The sequence below is a fragment of the Phyllobates terribilis genome, unplaced genomic scaffold, assembly GCF_046119375.1.
Source record: "Phyllobates terribilis strain yellow unplaced genomic scaffold, ASM4611937v1 Scaffold_1__5_contigs__length_1240528914, whole genome shotgun sequence".
Classification (NCBI taxonomy): Eukaryota; Metazoa; Chordata; class Amphibia; order Anura; family Dendrobatidae; genus Phyllobates; species Phyllobates terribilis.
In genome coordinates this window covers 10,427,065-10,443,310 of record NW_027362761.1, presented here as the reverse complement: position 1 = coordinate 10,443,310, position 16,246 = coordinate 10,427,065, and the positions used below count along the sequence as shown (strand labels likewise).

Sequence of the window (16,246 nt, the reverse complement as noted above, 5' to 3'; positions counted from 1 at the left end):
TCTCTGAAGAAGCAGTCTTATTGTCTGATCGGGTACTTAGCTGGGAGACTGAGGAGAGGGTCCTGACCACATCACAGGTGCGCAGTTTTCAGTCTTTCAGACTAGCAAAGGGCCCTTCACGTCACTCAGATGCCTTGGGGGGAATCCAACTCTGCATTCAACCGTAGTCGGTCTCACCAAGGATTCTTACTCTTGTCCAGAGTCACAGGCAAGGATTCACCTTCACTCAAGGTTCACCTTCACTCCTGTTACACTTCCAGCACGCTGCACACACCGGCTCTTAGGATGCAGCTCTCCGCAATCTCTTTCCTCTCCTCACAACTGCTTGTTTTTTGCTGACTCACACACCAGCAAGTTTACCATGGAGTACCTTTTTTTTTTTTATCGAGGCAACAGAGACCTCTTGTGGCCGGAGGCTGATACCGCAGCAATGTCCACACATCTCCCTCTCGCAATTGAAGCGGAGACAGCAAGTGAATTTAACTTTCTGACTCCCTGTGGCACTCGGACTGAACCATGGCAGCCGTCTCCCTGTCGGACATGTTGCACATGTGAGCTATACTTACAGCAATTGCATTTGCAGCAGTCTACGTCTGAGTGTCTGCCTCCGGTGGACAGACACTCCCGAAAAAGTGCACGGCAGAGATCACGTTCGCTCTGCCGTCACCATTGAGGTCTATGGCCCCCGTCACAGCATACGTCCAGACTCCGTTTTGCGGGGAATTTTAGGACATATGCTCCAACGGGGACACAGAACGCAATGTGAAAGCATCCTTATCGGTGCCGCTCTGATCAGTCTCCAGCAGTTTGCGAACTGTTGGATCGCTCCTGTGTTTGCTGGGTGATTAAGAAGTCTCAACTCAATGTAAGTCTATAAGGCCAGAACGAGGCCCTCATAGACTTGCATTGAGAGCTTGTTACTGTTACCTCTGGCTTCTCGTCAGTCAGAAGTTGGGGTCACATGATGGCTGCTTGGGACTAGAGCAGCGCCAGGAAGAGCTGAAGACGGGGCTGGTAAGTTTAATATTAGGGTCAGGGAACTTGGATTAGTAGCACCATTCCCATGCTGAAATAAAAAAAACACTGTAGAGGTGCTTTAATATAATATATACCACAAGATACTATCCTATATGACATCTGATGCCTGTATATCATCATACCAGTACACCTTCATATTGTATCATATACCAGTCACATATTACCCTGTATTCAGTTTTTCTGAAAAAAAAAGAAGTGAAATCTACACCACAGGTCTGGTTTTCTTTATATGGGGCCAAGTCCTTCTATGACTGTTTAAGTAGTTTAAATTGAATTTTGAGGACGACAGACCTTTAACCCAATCACCAACTTTTCCGGTTTCGTTTTTTGCTTCCCTTCTTCCCAGAGCCATAACTTTATGTTTTCGTCAATATGGCCGTATGGGGCTTGTTTTTTTTGCAGGACGAGTTGTACTTTGAATGGCACCATTAATTTTACCATATTGTGTTGTACTGGAAAACAAGTAAAAAAAAATTCGAAGCGCAGTTAAATTGCAAAAAAAGTGCAATTCCACAATTGTTTTTTGGGTTTTTAATTTACCATGTTAACCAAATGCTAAAACTGGCTGGCCATTATGATTCTCCAGGTCAGTACAGGTACGCAGATACCAAACATGTTTAGGTTCTTTTTTATTTAAGTGGTGAAAAAAATTCCAAAATTTGTACTAAATAAATAAAATGGCGCCATTTTCTGACACTCGTAGCATTTCCAGTTTTCAGGATCTTGGGCTGGATGAGGGCTTATTTTTTGCGCCCTGCTGATGTTCTTATTGTTACCATTTTGGGGTAGATACAATGTTTTGATCGCCTCTTATTGCATTTTATTGCAATGTTGCGGTGGCCAAGAAAACTAATTCTGACGTTTCAATTTTTTCCTTGTTGCGCTGTCTACCAATCAAATTAATTTACTTTATATTTTGATAAGGCAATTCTGAACGCAGCTATACCAAATATGTGTCTTTTTTAATAGTTTTTTTTTTTTTTTTTAATGGGGCAAAACTTTTTTTTTTTTTTTGCTGACTTCAATAGTCTCCTTAGGAGACTTGAAGCTGCGATCATCCGATCGCCTGTGCTACACATAGTAGGGCTTCAGCCCTGCTATGTGTAGCAAAAATCACAATCTCCTACAAGAGTCTCCTAGGAGACTTACAATGACAGGGATGGGAGTCTCCTTTAGACCCCCAATTGTCATGACAACCCATCGGCGCCCCACGAACACGTGACAGAAGAGTGGGTCTCATGATGCACTTCCACTCTGTGTGTGTTAAATGCGTGGGTGGATCATCTGTTAGTGGCACATGACAGCTGATCAGATCAGCTGGAATGTGCAAAGAAAGATGCGGGCTCAGCGCCGGAGCCCGCATCAAAGGCAGGGACACGACCGATGACGTACCTATACGTTCAAGGTTGTTAAGGGGTTTAATTATCATCCATTTACAGGGGCCGATTATCATCCTAGTAACAAAAGGAAACTGTCAACAGTTTTATACCTTATAAACCCTCCCCATCACCTTTAAAAGCATGTAACCGAGGTTCCTACAGCACCTTTATACCCTCATGGGTGCCTCTGCATGCCTGCTAAATAAAAGGGTTTTATTCATGTCCTGTGCTGGTACAGACAAAATATATCTGGGATTGCCTAGGCGTGTGCCATCCCAATAATACACCAATTTTTGTCTTTTTAAAGCCTTGTTACCTCTAATTTATGAAGCAGCCAGAGATAAATATGATACTGATGAGCCGCAAATCATGGGCCACTGCTGTGTGCTTGCCCCACAAGCTAAAATTTGCCAGCTAGCCAATGGCAGGGAGGGAGTGACGGCAGGGGTGCAGGTAGAGAGAGGGGTGAGCGGTGTCAGTGACACCTCTCCCTTATGTGTCTGTGCCCCAGCCGTCAGTGTGCTTAATGCCTGCAGCCGTAGGAAGGAGCAGGTCGCCCGCAGGCATTCAGCAATGACAGTTTTTTTTCCCAAAGTGTGCTCCCCTCCACATAGCAGGAGTCAGTGCCCTAAGTGGATGCCTACCTCTTGTCCCAGCCCTGTCCCCTGGTGTTCTTTTGAATCTTTGTTATAATGTTTACATTACACTGTATGTACTTAGTTTTGCAGGATTGTACATTTGAATGGAAGCACCAGAAGCTGTAGTTTCTATATATACTTACATATTGAGCACTGCCTTTCTGGGTACATATCCAACTAGAAAAATAAAATAAACAATGTAAAAGAACAATAAAAAAAAAAGTCTGCTTGAAAAATTAGAATGCTGACATGCAGTACAGAGTAAGGCTGCGTGCACACATTGCGTATTTCCCTGCGTTTTTTTACGCTGCGTATTTTCCTGCTTTTTTTATCTGCGTTTTTTTAAGCAGGTAAAAAAAGCACCTCCATTCACACACTGCGTAAAAAAGCGCAGCAAAAAAAGCAGTGTGAAATGAAGGGTGACATGTGTAATGTCACACTTCATTTCAGTGTGACGTGTGTACTGTCTGTGTCTGTGTGTCATGTGTGTACTGTCTGTGTCTGTGTGTCCTGTGTGTCTATGTGTCGTGTGTGTGTCCCTAGCAGTGTATGTACAGACTATGGATACTCACCTATCCGATGGATGAGAGACGCGTCTGCTCCGTCCTGAATCTGCCGTGAAGCGATCAGCTGACTGTCACGTGACCGGCTTGTAATCAGCTGACGGGAAGCCGGTTACAAGCCGGTTAGCTAACAGCTGATCGGCTCACCGGCAGATGCTGGAAGCGCCGGACCGGACCGGACGGCTCTCCCATCCATGTGAACACCGCTGCGTAATTCCATCGCTTATAATGGGCACAATAGAGAGAAAGCGCAGGATGCAGCTGCGTAAAGAATTGACATGCCAATTCTTTACACAGCTGCGCTTTCCCGCTGCGTAAAATTACAGTGTCTGAACGGCAAAGTGAATTTCCCATTCACTTTGCTGGCAGACACAAAGCACATTGCGTATTTTCAAAAAGCGCGCGCGAAAATACGCAATGTGTGAACGCAGCCTAAGGCTATGTGCCCACGATGCAGAAATGAAGCAGAAAATTTCTGCAGCATTTCTGCATCTCCCTGGCAGAAAAAACGCATGCAGATTGTACATGAGGATTGTACATGCGTTTTTCCTGCAGAATACATGCGGATTCACATGCGGATTCACATGCGTTAACGCATGTGTTTCCGCATGCGTTCTGACAAGCACTTTCCGGGTGATAGCATCACTTGGAAAGTGCTTGACAACTAGGTCACACTGTATAAATCCATGCAACCAGCATGGATTTATACAGTGTGAACCGTAAAAATTAAAACAAATAAAGCTATACTCACCCCCGATGCCCCGGCGTGGCTGCAGCGCTCGTTCCTGTCTGGTTCCCGGCTGCCGGCATATCGCGAGACAGAGCGGTGAAGGGCCTGCGGTCACATGACTGTGACGTCACCGCAGGTCCTCAAGCGATGCCGGCATTCAGAGAGAAGACGCCGGACAGGTGAGTATAAACTTTATTTGTCATTTTATTCTTTTTTTACAGGTACAGTGGTACCCAGGTCTGGATGAGAGTCTCCTCTCCTCCAGAACTGGGTACCATCCGCACATAGAGACGCATAGAAGCCGCTTGTACAAATGTACAGTCGCGGTTTCTGTGCGTCTCAATGCAAATCAATGGTGGGAGTTCCGCTGCGCTTCCGCAAAATTAAATGACATGCTGCGGATTTTTGTACGCAGCATAAACGCTGCGGAAAAATCCGCAGCATGTGCATAGAACATGCGGAATCCCCTTGGGGACCATGGGGTGCGGATTACCTAGCGTTTTACAAGCGTTTCTGCTGCGGAAATTCCGCAGCATAAACGCTTGGAAAATGCTACGTGGGCACTCAGCCTAAGACAATTTAATTAAAAATGTATAAAGCTTCACATTCTGATGAAAACTTACATTTGCCTTCATAATTGCGGCACAATATTTTATCTGAACCAGTGAGCTGAATAACATCCAAGATTTCTCCTCTTATGTATTCAAGGTCTTTATATCCAGGTTTTTGAATAATAGCATTGGGGTCAACCATCATTCGTGTTAACACCTTGACTTCCCCATGGAACTATGGAGTAAAATGGAGAATTTATAATTAAATAAAGCATACTGCAAGTTTCCTAATTTCTATGCTTTACCAGTCCAATAACAAGGGAATGTATACAAAGGCACAATATAATACAAACAGCAATTCAATCAGGATTACCCTTTACATGATAATGTTACTTGATATGCTAATTACGTTGGAATGCTATTTACTATCCCTAGGAATAAGAGATTGTGTGAAAAGAATAACAACCCCCCCACCAAAAAAAAAGACAATGGGCCCGCTTCATTAAGACTAGCAATTTGCATGCCAGTGTTACTGAACGGGACTGCGGGAGTAAGTTTCTCCTAATTCATTAATAGGCACACCACACTTACTGGATTAAGTGCATTTCAGGGCTTGTTCACATGACCGTATTTTTGGTCTGAGTGCTGTATGTGAAAAAAAACGGACATCACTTGGACCAATGCTATTCAGTGGGACAGTGCAGATGAGCAATTTTTTTTCACTGACCGAATCTGTGTGGGAAAAAAAAAAAATCGCAGTATGCTCTAGTTTCTTCCATAAATTGAACGAGAATCACCCTTTCAGTTCTATGGGTGCTGTAGGGATTTGTACTCACTGAGCCGCGTTGGAGGTAGGCACAGGTTCACACAGTGATGCAGTCCGCGGGTTCAAACAAACTGGTGGTTTATTTAGTGTCCATACACCAGTGAGGAAACAAAAGTAACAGCCTTTTCCTGGCACAAAAAGGTATAACAGAACAAAGCTCAAAATAACAAGTCCATGCAGCACGGCCTCAGCTGTTCAAACAAAGTGCCTTCCTCTGCCTCCTGCAGAGTCTAAGGAGCACGTGCAAGGTCTGCTCACCTTGCCCAACACACACAGACAGACTGAGACAGGCGCATCTGTCTTAAATCAGCCTTCCAAGACCTGGACTGAAGGTAAGTGAGCAGCTGTTCCCCCCGAGCTCTTTCAGCTGCTCGTAAAACCCAACACTGTAATCCGGGCCCATTAAATTCCTCCCAGCACTATGTGTGCTGGAGCCTGCTTCTCCTGGTCCTACATCACCGAAGCTTGGCACTCGGGGACACATACCTCCTGTCCACGACCTGTCCGGCAGCCACCTTACAGTGCTTAAAAACAAAATCGGATGCTATATGGAGCAGTTTAGCATCCGATTTTTACAGATACAATGCAATTTAGTAACATAGGAAACAGCTGCTGCTGTAAAAAAGCAGATTATATATGGACTACACACAGATGACAAGTGAGAAAAAAATCCTCCCACTTTTCTGAATGAAACGCTGCACGATTTTTTTATTCGCTTGTGTGAACTACATACAAGTGTGATGCGCCTTCGCCAGAAATTGTAATACATTTCTGGTGTAATTTACGCAAAGTATAGTGGCGTAAATTTTGATCAAATTATTGGGCTTCTGGCAAAAACCCGTTCAATAGATTGGGCCCATTGTGTTTGATGCTAGTGGTAAGTTAAAGAGGTTGTCCAAAACTGAGTGAATTTCATATTATATGTATAACTAATTTAATAATATAACCAATTTTCTAGTGTAATTCAGTTAAAAATTGCCTTTCTACTCTAACAATCTGTTTGTGTTTTTTTTTCCTCATTTCCAATGATCATTCGTTTGAGACTCCCAACATGCATCGTGTTTTCTCAAATTAATTGTCATCAAACAGCTGTGCCTTTGTCACTCCCACTGCTTCTTTTTCTGCCCTGAAAAGAAGCATCATCAACAGGTGACCTTGCAGTCACTTACCATAGCTTCTGTCACCACCATTCCCTGATGACATCCAGTTTCAGTAGCGTTGACAAAATAAGTGGTCACAGGATTTCTCAAGCCGCCCCCTGATCTTCTGTCCACACTGCTCCTGTGCTCCACACTTTGTTCACTGAAACACTATGTCATCAGGTGGCGGTGATAGAAGCAATGTGAGTGGCAGCAGCGCCATACCCTGATGACAATTAGTTTCAGAGCAGTGACAGAATCTGTGGGGAGGCATTGCTGTCACTCACGCGTCTTCCATTAATGTCTCTTGATGACATCTCATTTCAGTGAACGAGGCAGAAAAGCACTGTGTACAAAAGATGTGGGGCAGCATGAGAAAAGCTGCAATCACTTTTTCATCACTGCAACTGAAACAGGATGTCATCAGGGGATGGCAATGACAGAAGCTGTGGTAAGTGACCACAGCTCCAGCCCTAATGGCTCTTCGTTTCAGGGTGGAAAAGGAAGCAGTGGGAGCGAACGCAGCCCTGGTCCCCTTATGATGATACGTTTGAAAATCCCCAGTACATGCTAGGGACTGAAACAAATCAATAACAGTGGAATTTAATGTGCATGGACTGGAGAAGAGTCGCTACATGCACCCATCGGCCCACTTGCAAGTGACTGCAGCGGTTCCAATAGGTTGCTATGCTAGACAGGGGTTTGCTGAAGACGCCTGCACCTGTCATTACATACTCCTGTGAAGACCAGTATGTAGTGTGATTTTTACTATACATTGCAATACTTTGGTATTGCAGTACATTGTGTGCACAATTATTAGACCAGTGAGTCTTTTGATCATATCATCACTTTTCTGCACATTTTCCTACTCCATCCAATAAGCATTCAAGTGTATACAGCTTGAAGTAGATCAGGTGATGTGTATTTAATGACGGAGGATGAGGCCTAAGGATATTAAACACCCTTTATCAAGCTGTGCAGAATTATTAGGCAGCTAGTTTTCCTCAGACAAAATGGGCCACAAAAAAATTAATTGAATTTGAAAAGTCAAAAATTCTGAAAAGTTTTAGAGAGTTGCAGCACTCTTGAAATTGCTAAGATATTGGGGTTTGATCACAAAACCAAAGGTCTTGTTTCAATTAGTCAACAGGGTTGCAAAAAATGTGTTGAGGAAAAAAAGGTGCACATTATCTGCCAAAGATTTGAGAAGAATCAAACGTGAAGCAACCAGGAACCCATTCTGCCAGTGCTGTCATATTCCAGAACTGCAACCTCCCTGGAGAGCCCAGAAGTACAAGGTGTTCAGTGCTTAGAGACATGGCCAAGGTAAGGGGGGGCTGAAACCCCACCACCACTGATCAAGACATGACACAGAAGGGGAAATATCAAGACCGGGCCAAGAAATATCTGAAGACAGATTTTGCAAAGGTTTTATGGTCTGATGAGTGGAGAGTGACTCTTGATGGACCAGATGGATGGACCCGTGGCTGGATCAGTAAAGGGCACAGACCTCAACTTCGACTCCAGCAAGGTGGAGGTGGGGTACTGCTATTGGATACTACTATTAACGGTGAGCTAGTTTGACCTTTTTATGTTGAAGATAGACTCAGAATATATTCCCAAACCTACTGACAATTTTTAGAAGACACTTTCTTCAAGCAGCGGTGCAAGAAAAAGTCTGCATCTTTCAAGAAAACCATGATTTTTATGCAGGACATGTATCAAAGCATTACACTGCTTGGCTAGGTGTTAAAGGCCTTAAAAATAAAAGAATAATTACTTGGCCCCGTCCTCACCTGACAGATTAAGAAACTGACAGAGTCCATGGATGGAAGGCTTATGGTTGTTACTGAAAAAAAAGTGTGGCTATATTGGTCACTGATATTTTATTAAATGTCAGAAGTGTATTTTGTAGATTTTCAGTTGTTTGGTTATTATTCTCACCTTAATAGATGAAAATAAACAATGAGATGGGACAATTTACATTTTCAATAAGTTGCATAATAATTTTGCACACTAATAGTTGCCTAATAACTGCACACACAGTCTCCTAAGAAAGACAAAACCTCACGTTTACTCTTTTAAATATTCAGGTTTATTAACTTTTTGGATTGACCGACAGCGCTGTGGTGGTTTAATAGTAAAATTTATAATAAAAAATACAAATTGCCTAATAATTGTGCACATAATGTATACGACAGGAGATATGAACATTTTAATGCATTATAAACGTTGTTTTAGCCAGCCTGTTAGTGGAAGGCAATTTGCTAGAGGAAAAAAGGTTTAACCATCACCACAGATGCAGATTCTTTACTGTAAGAGCAGTGAGACTATGGAACTCTTTGCCGCATAATGTTGTAATAAGTGATTCACTACTAAAATTCAAGGGGGGCCTTGATGTCTTTCTTAAACATTTTTATAGATTATGGCTACTAGAGTTTGTGATGGGACTTTGATCCAGGGAACTTGTATAATTGTCATATCCAGAGTCAGGCAGGCATTTTCCCCTAATATGGGGTTACTAGAATCTGCCCCATGGTTTTTTTTTGCCTACCTCTAGATCAGTGTTTCCCAAACCCTGTCCTCACGACCTCCCAACACATCATGTTGTCAGAATTTCCTTAGTATTACACAGGTGAGAGAACCTGTGGCAGCTTCTGATGCCTTAATAATAATTCCATCACCTGTGCAATACTAAGGAAATCCTGAAAACATGACGTTTTGGGGTTTTGTGAGGGCTGGAGTTTGGGAAACACTGCTCTAGATCAACATGTTAGGCTATGGGTTGAACTTAATGGACTTACCGTATGTCTATATTCAACCTTAAAAAACTATGAAAAGTATGAAGTATATTTACCAAAGAAAAGCAAAAATCTATTTTAATTGCACATTCATTTTTTTTCTGGGATGTAAGAGATACATTTTCTCCTTGTGAGAGTACCACATATAAAAGTCGTACAATACTCTCTTGGGAATTTAAATATGCAATTAGCTTCTTCAGAGAGGAAGAGTAGAGGAACTCTAGTGTCACTGAGGTGCAAAAACCCCAAAACACTTGTCTACAATTGGAGTTTATTGTTTGGATTCTTATCCTGATATTGCCTTTTATGATTGCTACCTCCAATAAGTGGCACTGGAGATCAGGGCAATTTGCAGATTTTTTTTTTTTCAGCATATACTATGTAGATCAGGGGTCTCAAACACGCGGCCCCTCCGGCTTCTTCTTGCGGGCCGCAGGCACAGACCCCATAACGATCGCGGCTCTCTCCAGCCGCCGCCGACATCAGCGCTGTAGCGCAGTGTATTGCCGCACAGAGACTGGCTCTCTGCACAGCAATGTCAGTGTCAGCCGCCGGCCTATCAGAGGCCAGCAGCTGACCTCTGCGCATGGCAGTGACGTCATACGCCGCTGCTGGCCTCTGATAGGTTCGCGGCTGACACTGGTATTGCTGTGCAGAGAGCCGGTCTCTGTGCGGCAATACACTGCGCTACAGCGCTGATGTCGGCGGCGGCTGGAGAGAGTCGCGATCGTTACGGGGTCTGTGCCTGCAGGCCACAGGTGCATAAAGGACGCCGAGGGAACGGAGGACAGGTGAAAATCTTTTTTTTTTTCCTGTCATTTGAAATACAGCACAGGGGGGCACTGTGCGCCGTATGGAGGGACGGGGACCCTGACCGCCGTGTGGGGGGACGGGGACCCTGGCTGCAGTGTAGGGGGTTGGGGACCCTGACCGCCGTGTGGGCAGACGGGGACCCTGGCCGCCGTGTGGGGGGACGGGGACCCTGGCCGCAGTGTGGGGGGACGGGGACCCTGGCCGCAGTGTGGGGGGATGGGGACCCTGGCCGCAGTGTGGGGGGACGGGGACCCTGGCCGCAGTGTGGGGGGACGGGGACCCTGGCCGCAGTGTGGGGGGACGGGGACCCTGGCCGCAGTGTGGGGGGACGGGGACCCTGGCCGCCGTGTGGGGGGACGGGGACCCTGGCCGCCGTGTGGGGGGACGGGGACCCTGGCCGCCGTGTGGGGGGACGGGGACCCTGGCCGCCGTGTGGGGGGACGGGGACCCTGGCCGCCGTGTGGGGGGACGGGGACCCTGGCCGCCGTGTGGGGGGACGGGGACCCTGGCCGCCGTGTGAGGGGACGGGGACCCTGGCCGCCGTGTGAGGGGACGGGGACCCTGGCCGCCGTGTGAGGGGACGGGGACCCTGACCGCAGCATGGGGGGACGGGGACCCTGACCGCAGTATGGGGGGACGGGGACCCTGACCGCAGTATGGGGGAACCTGGATGGGGGACATGTCTGCAAGATAAGGACCAGGATGGGGGACCATGGCTGTAATATGGGGGACCTGGATGGGAGACCATGTCTGCAATATGGGGGACCATGTCTGCGATATGGAGGACCTGGATGGGGGACCATGTCTGCAATATGGGGTACCATGTCTGCAATTTGGGGGACCTGGATGGGGGACCATGTCTGCAATATGGGGGACCTGGATGGGAGATCATGTCTGCAGTATGGGGGACCATGTCCGCAGGATGGGAGACCATGTCTGCAGTATGGGGGACCTGGATGGGAGACCATGTCTGCAGTATGGGGGACCTGGATGGGAGACCATGTCTGCAGTATGGGGGACCTGGATGGGAGACCCTGACCGCAGTATGGGGGGAACCTGGATTAGGGGACATGTCTGCAAGATAAGGACCAGGTTGGGGGACCATGGCTGTAATATGGGGGACCTGGATGGGAGACCATGTCTGCAATATGGGGACCATGTCTGCAGTATGGGGGACCTGGATGGAAGACCATGTCTGCAATATGGGGACCATGTCTGCAATATGGGGGAACATGTCTGCAATATGGGGCACCATGTCTGCAATATGGGGGACATGGATGGAAGACCATGTCTACAGTATGGGGGACCTGGATGGGAGACCATGTCTGCAGTATTGGGGACCTGGATGGGAGACCATGTCTGCAGTATGGGGGACCTGGATGGGAGACCATGTCTGCAATATGGGGGACCTGGATGGGAGACGATGTCTGCAATATGGGGGACCTGGATGGGAGACGATGTCTGCAGTATGGGGGACCTGGATGGGAGACCATGTCTGCAATATGGGGGACCTGGATGGGAGACCACGTCTGCAATATGGGGGACCTGGATGGGAGACCACGTCTGCAGTATGGGGGACCTGGAATCGGAGACCACGTCTGCAGTATGGGGGACCTGGATGGGAGATCACGTCTGCAGTATGGGGGACCTGGATGGGAGACCATGTCTGCAGTATTGGGGACCTGGATGGGAGACCATGTCTGCAGTATGGGGGACCTGGATGGGAGACCATGTCTGCAATATGGGGGACCTGGATGGGAGACGATGTCTGCAATATGGGGGACCTGGATGGGAGACGATGTCTGCAGTATGGGGGACCTGGATGGGAGACCATGTCTGCAATATGGGGGACCTGGATGGGAGACCACGTCTGCAATATGGGGGACCTGGATGGGAGACCACGTCTGCAGTATGGGGGACCTGGAATCGGAGACCACGTCTGCAGTATGGGGGACCTGGATGGGAGATCACGTCTGCAGTATGGGGGACCTGGATGGGAGACCATGTCTGCAGTATGGGGGACCTGGATGGGAGACCATGTCTGCAGTATGGCGGACCTGGATGGGAGACCATGTCTGCAGTATGGGGGACCTGGATGGGAGACCATGTCTGCAGTATGGGGGACCTGGATGGGAGACCATGTCTGCAGTATGGGGGACCTGCGTGGGAGACCATGTCTGCAGTATGGGCCCATATGCCCAGCTGAGTTTGAGACCCCTGATGTAGATGAAGGAATGCTATATTTTTATAGCTCAGACTTTTATGGATGCAGCAATAACATATATACTCATATTTTTATTTCTTTATTTTTAAATAGGTCACCACCAAAGAGTACTTGAACCTGTGAATAGAGATGAGCGAACTTGATCGAAAAACGTTTGCCAATCTCAATTTCGGCACAAACACTGCACATTCAGTAGTGTTCGGACCCCCGGGGCGTTTTTACTCAAAATCAGCAAAATTCAGCCAAAGTGCAGTAAATGATCATGTTTACACTGGTGTTTTTTAGGACTTTGAATAGGATTGTGGTGCTGTATGATGAGCGGGGAGGGAAGTATTTGATGAGAGGTCAGAGGAGCAGCAGACTGTTATTCTTAATTTTTTTTTCTTAAAGGGGTTTTCCCACAAAAAAAAGTTCATTTTAATCAACAGATCTTGGAATAATAATAATTTCCACAATTGGATGTGTTTAAATAAAATGTTCCTGTGCTGAGATAATGTTATAAATCTGGCCCTGCTGTGTCCTGTGTAATGGCAGTATCTGACCGTGCAGGAACATGGTCATCATCATATTACATCTCCTGGGCAGAGAGGGAGAAAAAAAAGTAAACAGACATCTTGCAGTAACTGCTGACACACTCCAGCCACATGAGGTCTGGCATTGTCCTGCATTAGGAGGAGGCAGGGCCAACCGCACCAGCATATAGTCTCACAAGGGGTCTGAGGATCTCATCTCGGTACCTAATGGCAGTCAGGCTACCTCTGGCGAGCACATGTAGGGCTGTGCGGCCCTCCAAAGAAATGCCACCCCACACCATTAGTGACCCACTGCCAAACCAGTCATGCTGTAGGATGTTGCAGGCAGCAGATCGCTCTCCACGGCGTCTCCAGACTCTGTCACGTCTGTCACATGTGCTCAGTGTGAACCTGCTTTCATCTGTGAAGAGCACAGGGCGCCAGTGGAGACTTTGCCAATACTGGTGTTCTGTGGCAAATGCCAAGCGTCCTGCACGGTGTTGGGCTGTGAGCACAACCCCCATCTGTGGATCTCGGGCCTTCATTCCACCCTTATGGAGTCAGTTTCTAACCGCTTGTGCAGACACATGCACATTTGTGGCCTGCTGGAGGTCATTTTGCAGGGCTCTGGCAGTGCTCCTCCTGTTCCTCCTTGCACAAAGGAGGAGGTAACGGTCCTGCTGCTGGGTTGTTGCCCTCCTATGGCTCCCTCCACATCTCCTGGTATCTACTCCATACTCTGGACACTGTGTTGACAGACACAGCTACCCTTCTTGCCACAGCTCGCATTGATGTGCCATCCTGGATGAACTGCACTACCTGAGCAACTTCTGTGGGTTGTACTGTAGACACCGCCTCATGCTACTGTACCTCTAGGGGTGAGAGCAATCGCAAAATAAAAAAGTGACCAAAACAACAGCCAAAAAGGATGAGAACAGAGAAATTGTCTGTGGTCACCACCTGCAGAACCACTCCTTTATAGGGGGTATCTTGCTAATTGGCTATCATTCCTACCAGTTGTCTGTTCCATTTGTACAATAGCAGGAGAAATTGATTCACAATCCGTGTTGCTTCATAACTGGACAGGTAGATTTCACAGAAGTGTTATTGACTTGGAGTTATTTTGCTGTTTAAGTGTTCCTTTTATTGTTTTTGAGCAGTGTATGTATATATAGTGAAGGAAATAATTATTTGACCCCTTGCTGTTTTTGTAAGTTTGCCCACTGACAAAGACATGAACAGTCTATAATTTTAAGGGTGGGTTAATATTAACATTGGGAGATAGAATAGCCAAAAAAATTCAAGAAAATAACAGGGCTCTGGTAGTGCTCCTCCTGTTCCTCCTTGCACAAAGGCGGAGGTAGCGGTTCTGCTGCTGGGCTGTTGCCCTTACACGGTCCCCTCTACGTCTCCTGGTGTACTGGCCTGTCTCCTGGTAGTGCCTCCTGCCTCTGGACACTACGTTGACAGACACAGCAAACCTTCTTGCCACAGCTCGCATTGATGTGCCATCCTGGATGAACTGCAGTACCTGAGCAACTTCTGTGGGTTGTAGAGTCCGTCTCATGCTACCACGAGTGTGAAAGCACAACCAACATTCAAAAGTAACCAAAACATCAGCCAGAAAGCATTGGTACTGAGATGTGGTCTGTGGTCCCCACCTGCAGAAACACTCCTTTATTGAGGGTGTCTTGATAATTGCCAATAATTTCCATCTATTGTCTATGCCATTTGCATAACAGCATGTGAAATTGATTGTCAATCAGTGTTGCTTCCTAAGTGGACAGTTTGATTTCACAGAAGTTTGATCTATTTGGAGTTATATTCTGATGTTTAAGTGTTCCCTTTATTTTTTTGAGCAGTGTATATACGCCTAAGCAAATGTGTTTTTATTGTACTAATTCATAGTATTTATTTTTATTGTGTATTATCATTTATGTATCAATAAAGTTTGTTACATTTTTTAAGTAGAAGTCTCTGTTTTTAATATGATTATATAAGGTATTATGCTGGAGATACTACAAATAATAATAAAATAAATTTGTTGGCCCATTTATCAGTTATAAATTAAAAAGTGATAGCTTTTTTTACGAGCCATCCAAAAATTATATCTTTATTTAAGGAGCATAAATAGGTGAAGGGCAATTTATGGGATCAGCAGCAGGTGTCATGGGTTTACCGTGACAGAGAGGAGCCAGAAGACTGCAGTGTCTGATTTCTCCTACTCCAGCACTGATTAGGAGCATCACCTACGTATTAAATGGTGCAGGTTTCTTTTAGCAGTGCAGAAGTTAATCTGCTAATCTGCTTTACTGAGAGCTCTTGGAAGCTTCCCTGCCTTGGCTCTGAGCTGTTCACGGTTAGCCACTCCCCTCTCCTATATATTCTGGGCTCTGGCAAGCAGTCATTGCTGCTTCATGCTGCATGGTTTCAGAAGTTTGGTGGAGAGTTGTTTGAGAAGGCGTTTGGTGGATTTAGCTAAGACTGTTGCATGGTTTTGGTTGTGTGTTATGCCCCCTTCTTCTCCTAGTTTGGTTTTTCCCCATCCTCCCCTCCCCAGTGTTTTCCTCTGTTGTTTGTATTGGTGATGAGCAAGCGTGCTCGTTTAACACTTTTGCTGAGCACACTCGGCATTCTTCTATATTAAATTCGAGCCCCTACGTCTGCATGATTTATTACTGTTAATCAGCCTCAACACATGTGAGGATTCCCTAACAAACAGGCAATCTCTACATGTGTTGAGGCTGTCATCAAGCACGATCTCAGCATTCAGGAGGCAGGCAGAGGGCTGGAAGCTCCCTCAGCCTTCAGATCGGCGCCCTTGTGATGCACGGAGCCCAATCATTGCCATGGTCATCAGCAACTATGCTCACAGCATGGTCTCGGAGGCTTTCACTATAGGTAAAATGCACTGCAATCTCGTGCATTGCAATGCATTATACCTGTGCTCAAAGGGAAACAATGAACGGTATCGCCGTGTCCGAAATGACCCAACCTATAAACGCATCACACTACTTAACCCCATCAGTGAA

General features: G+C 46.3%; 1 protein-coding gene across 6 annotated transcripts in view; it reads right to left on the bottom strand.

The window, feature by feature from the left end:
• The window catches only part of LOC141167232 (uncharacterized), a 632,749-nt gene that overhangs the window by 230,943 nt on the left and 385,560 nt on the right, over window positions 1-16,246 (bottom strand). For all 6 annotated transcript variants that reach the window (XM_073654689.1, XM_073654734.1, XM_073654964.1 and 3 more), the window contains 2 exons: window positions 4,972-5,134; window positions 3,199-3,232 (listed from right to left, as the gene is read on the bottom strand). In XM_073654689.1, coding sequence (XP_073510790.1) covers window positions 3,199-3,232; window positions 4,972-5,134 — 197 coding nt within the window. The remainder of the gene's footprint in view (window positions 1-3,198; window positions 3,233-4,971; window positions 5,135-16,246) is intronic.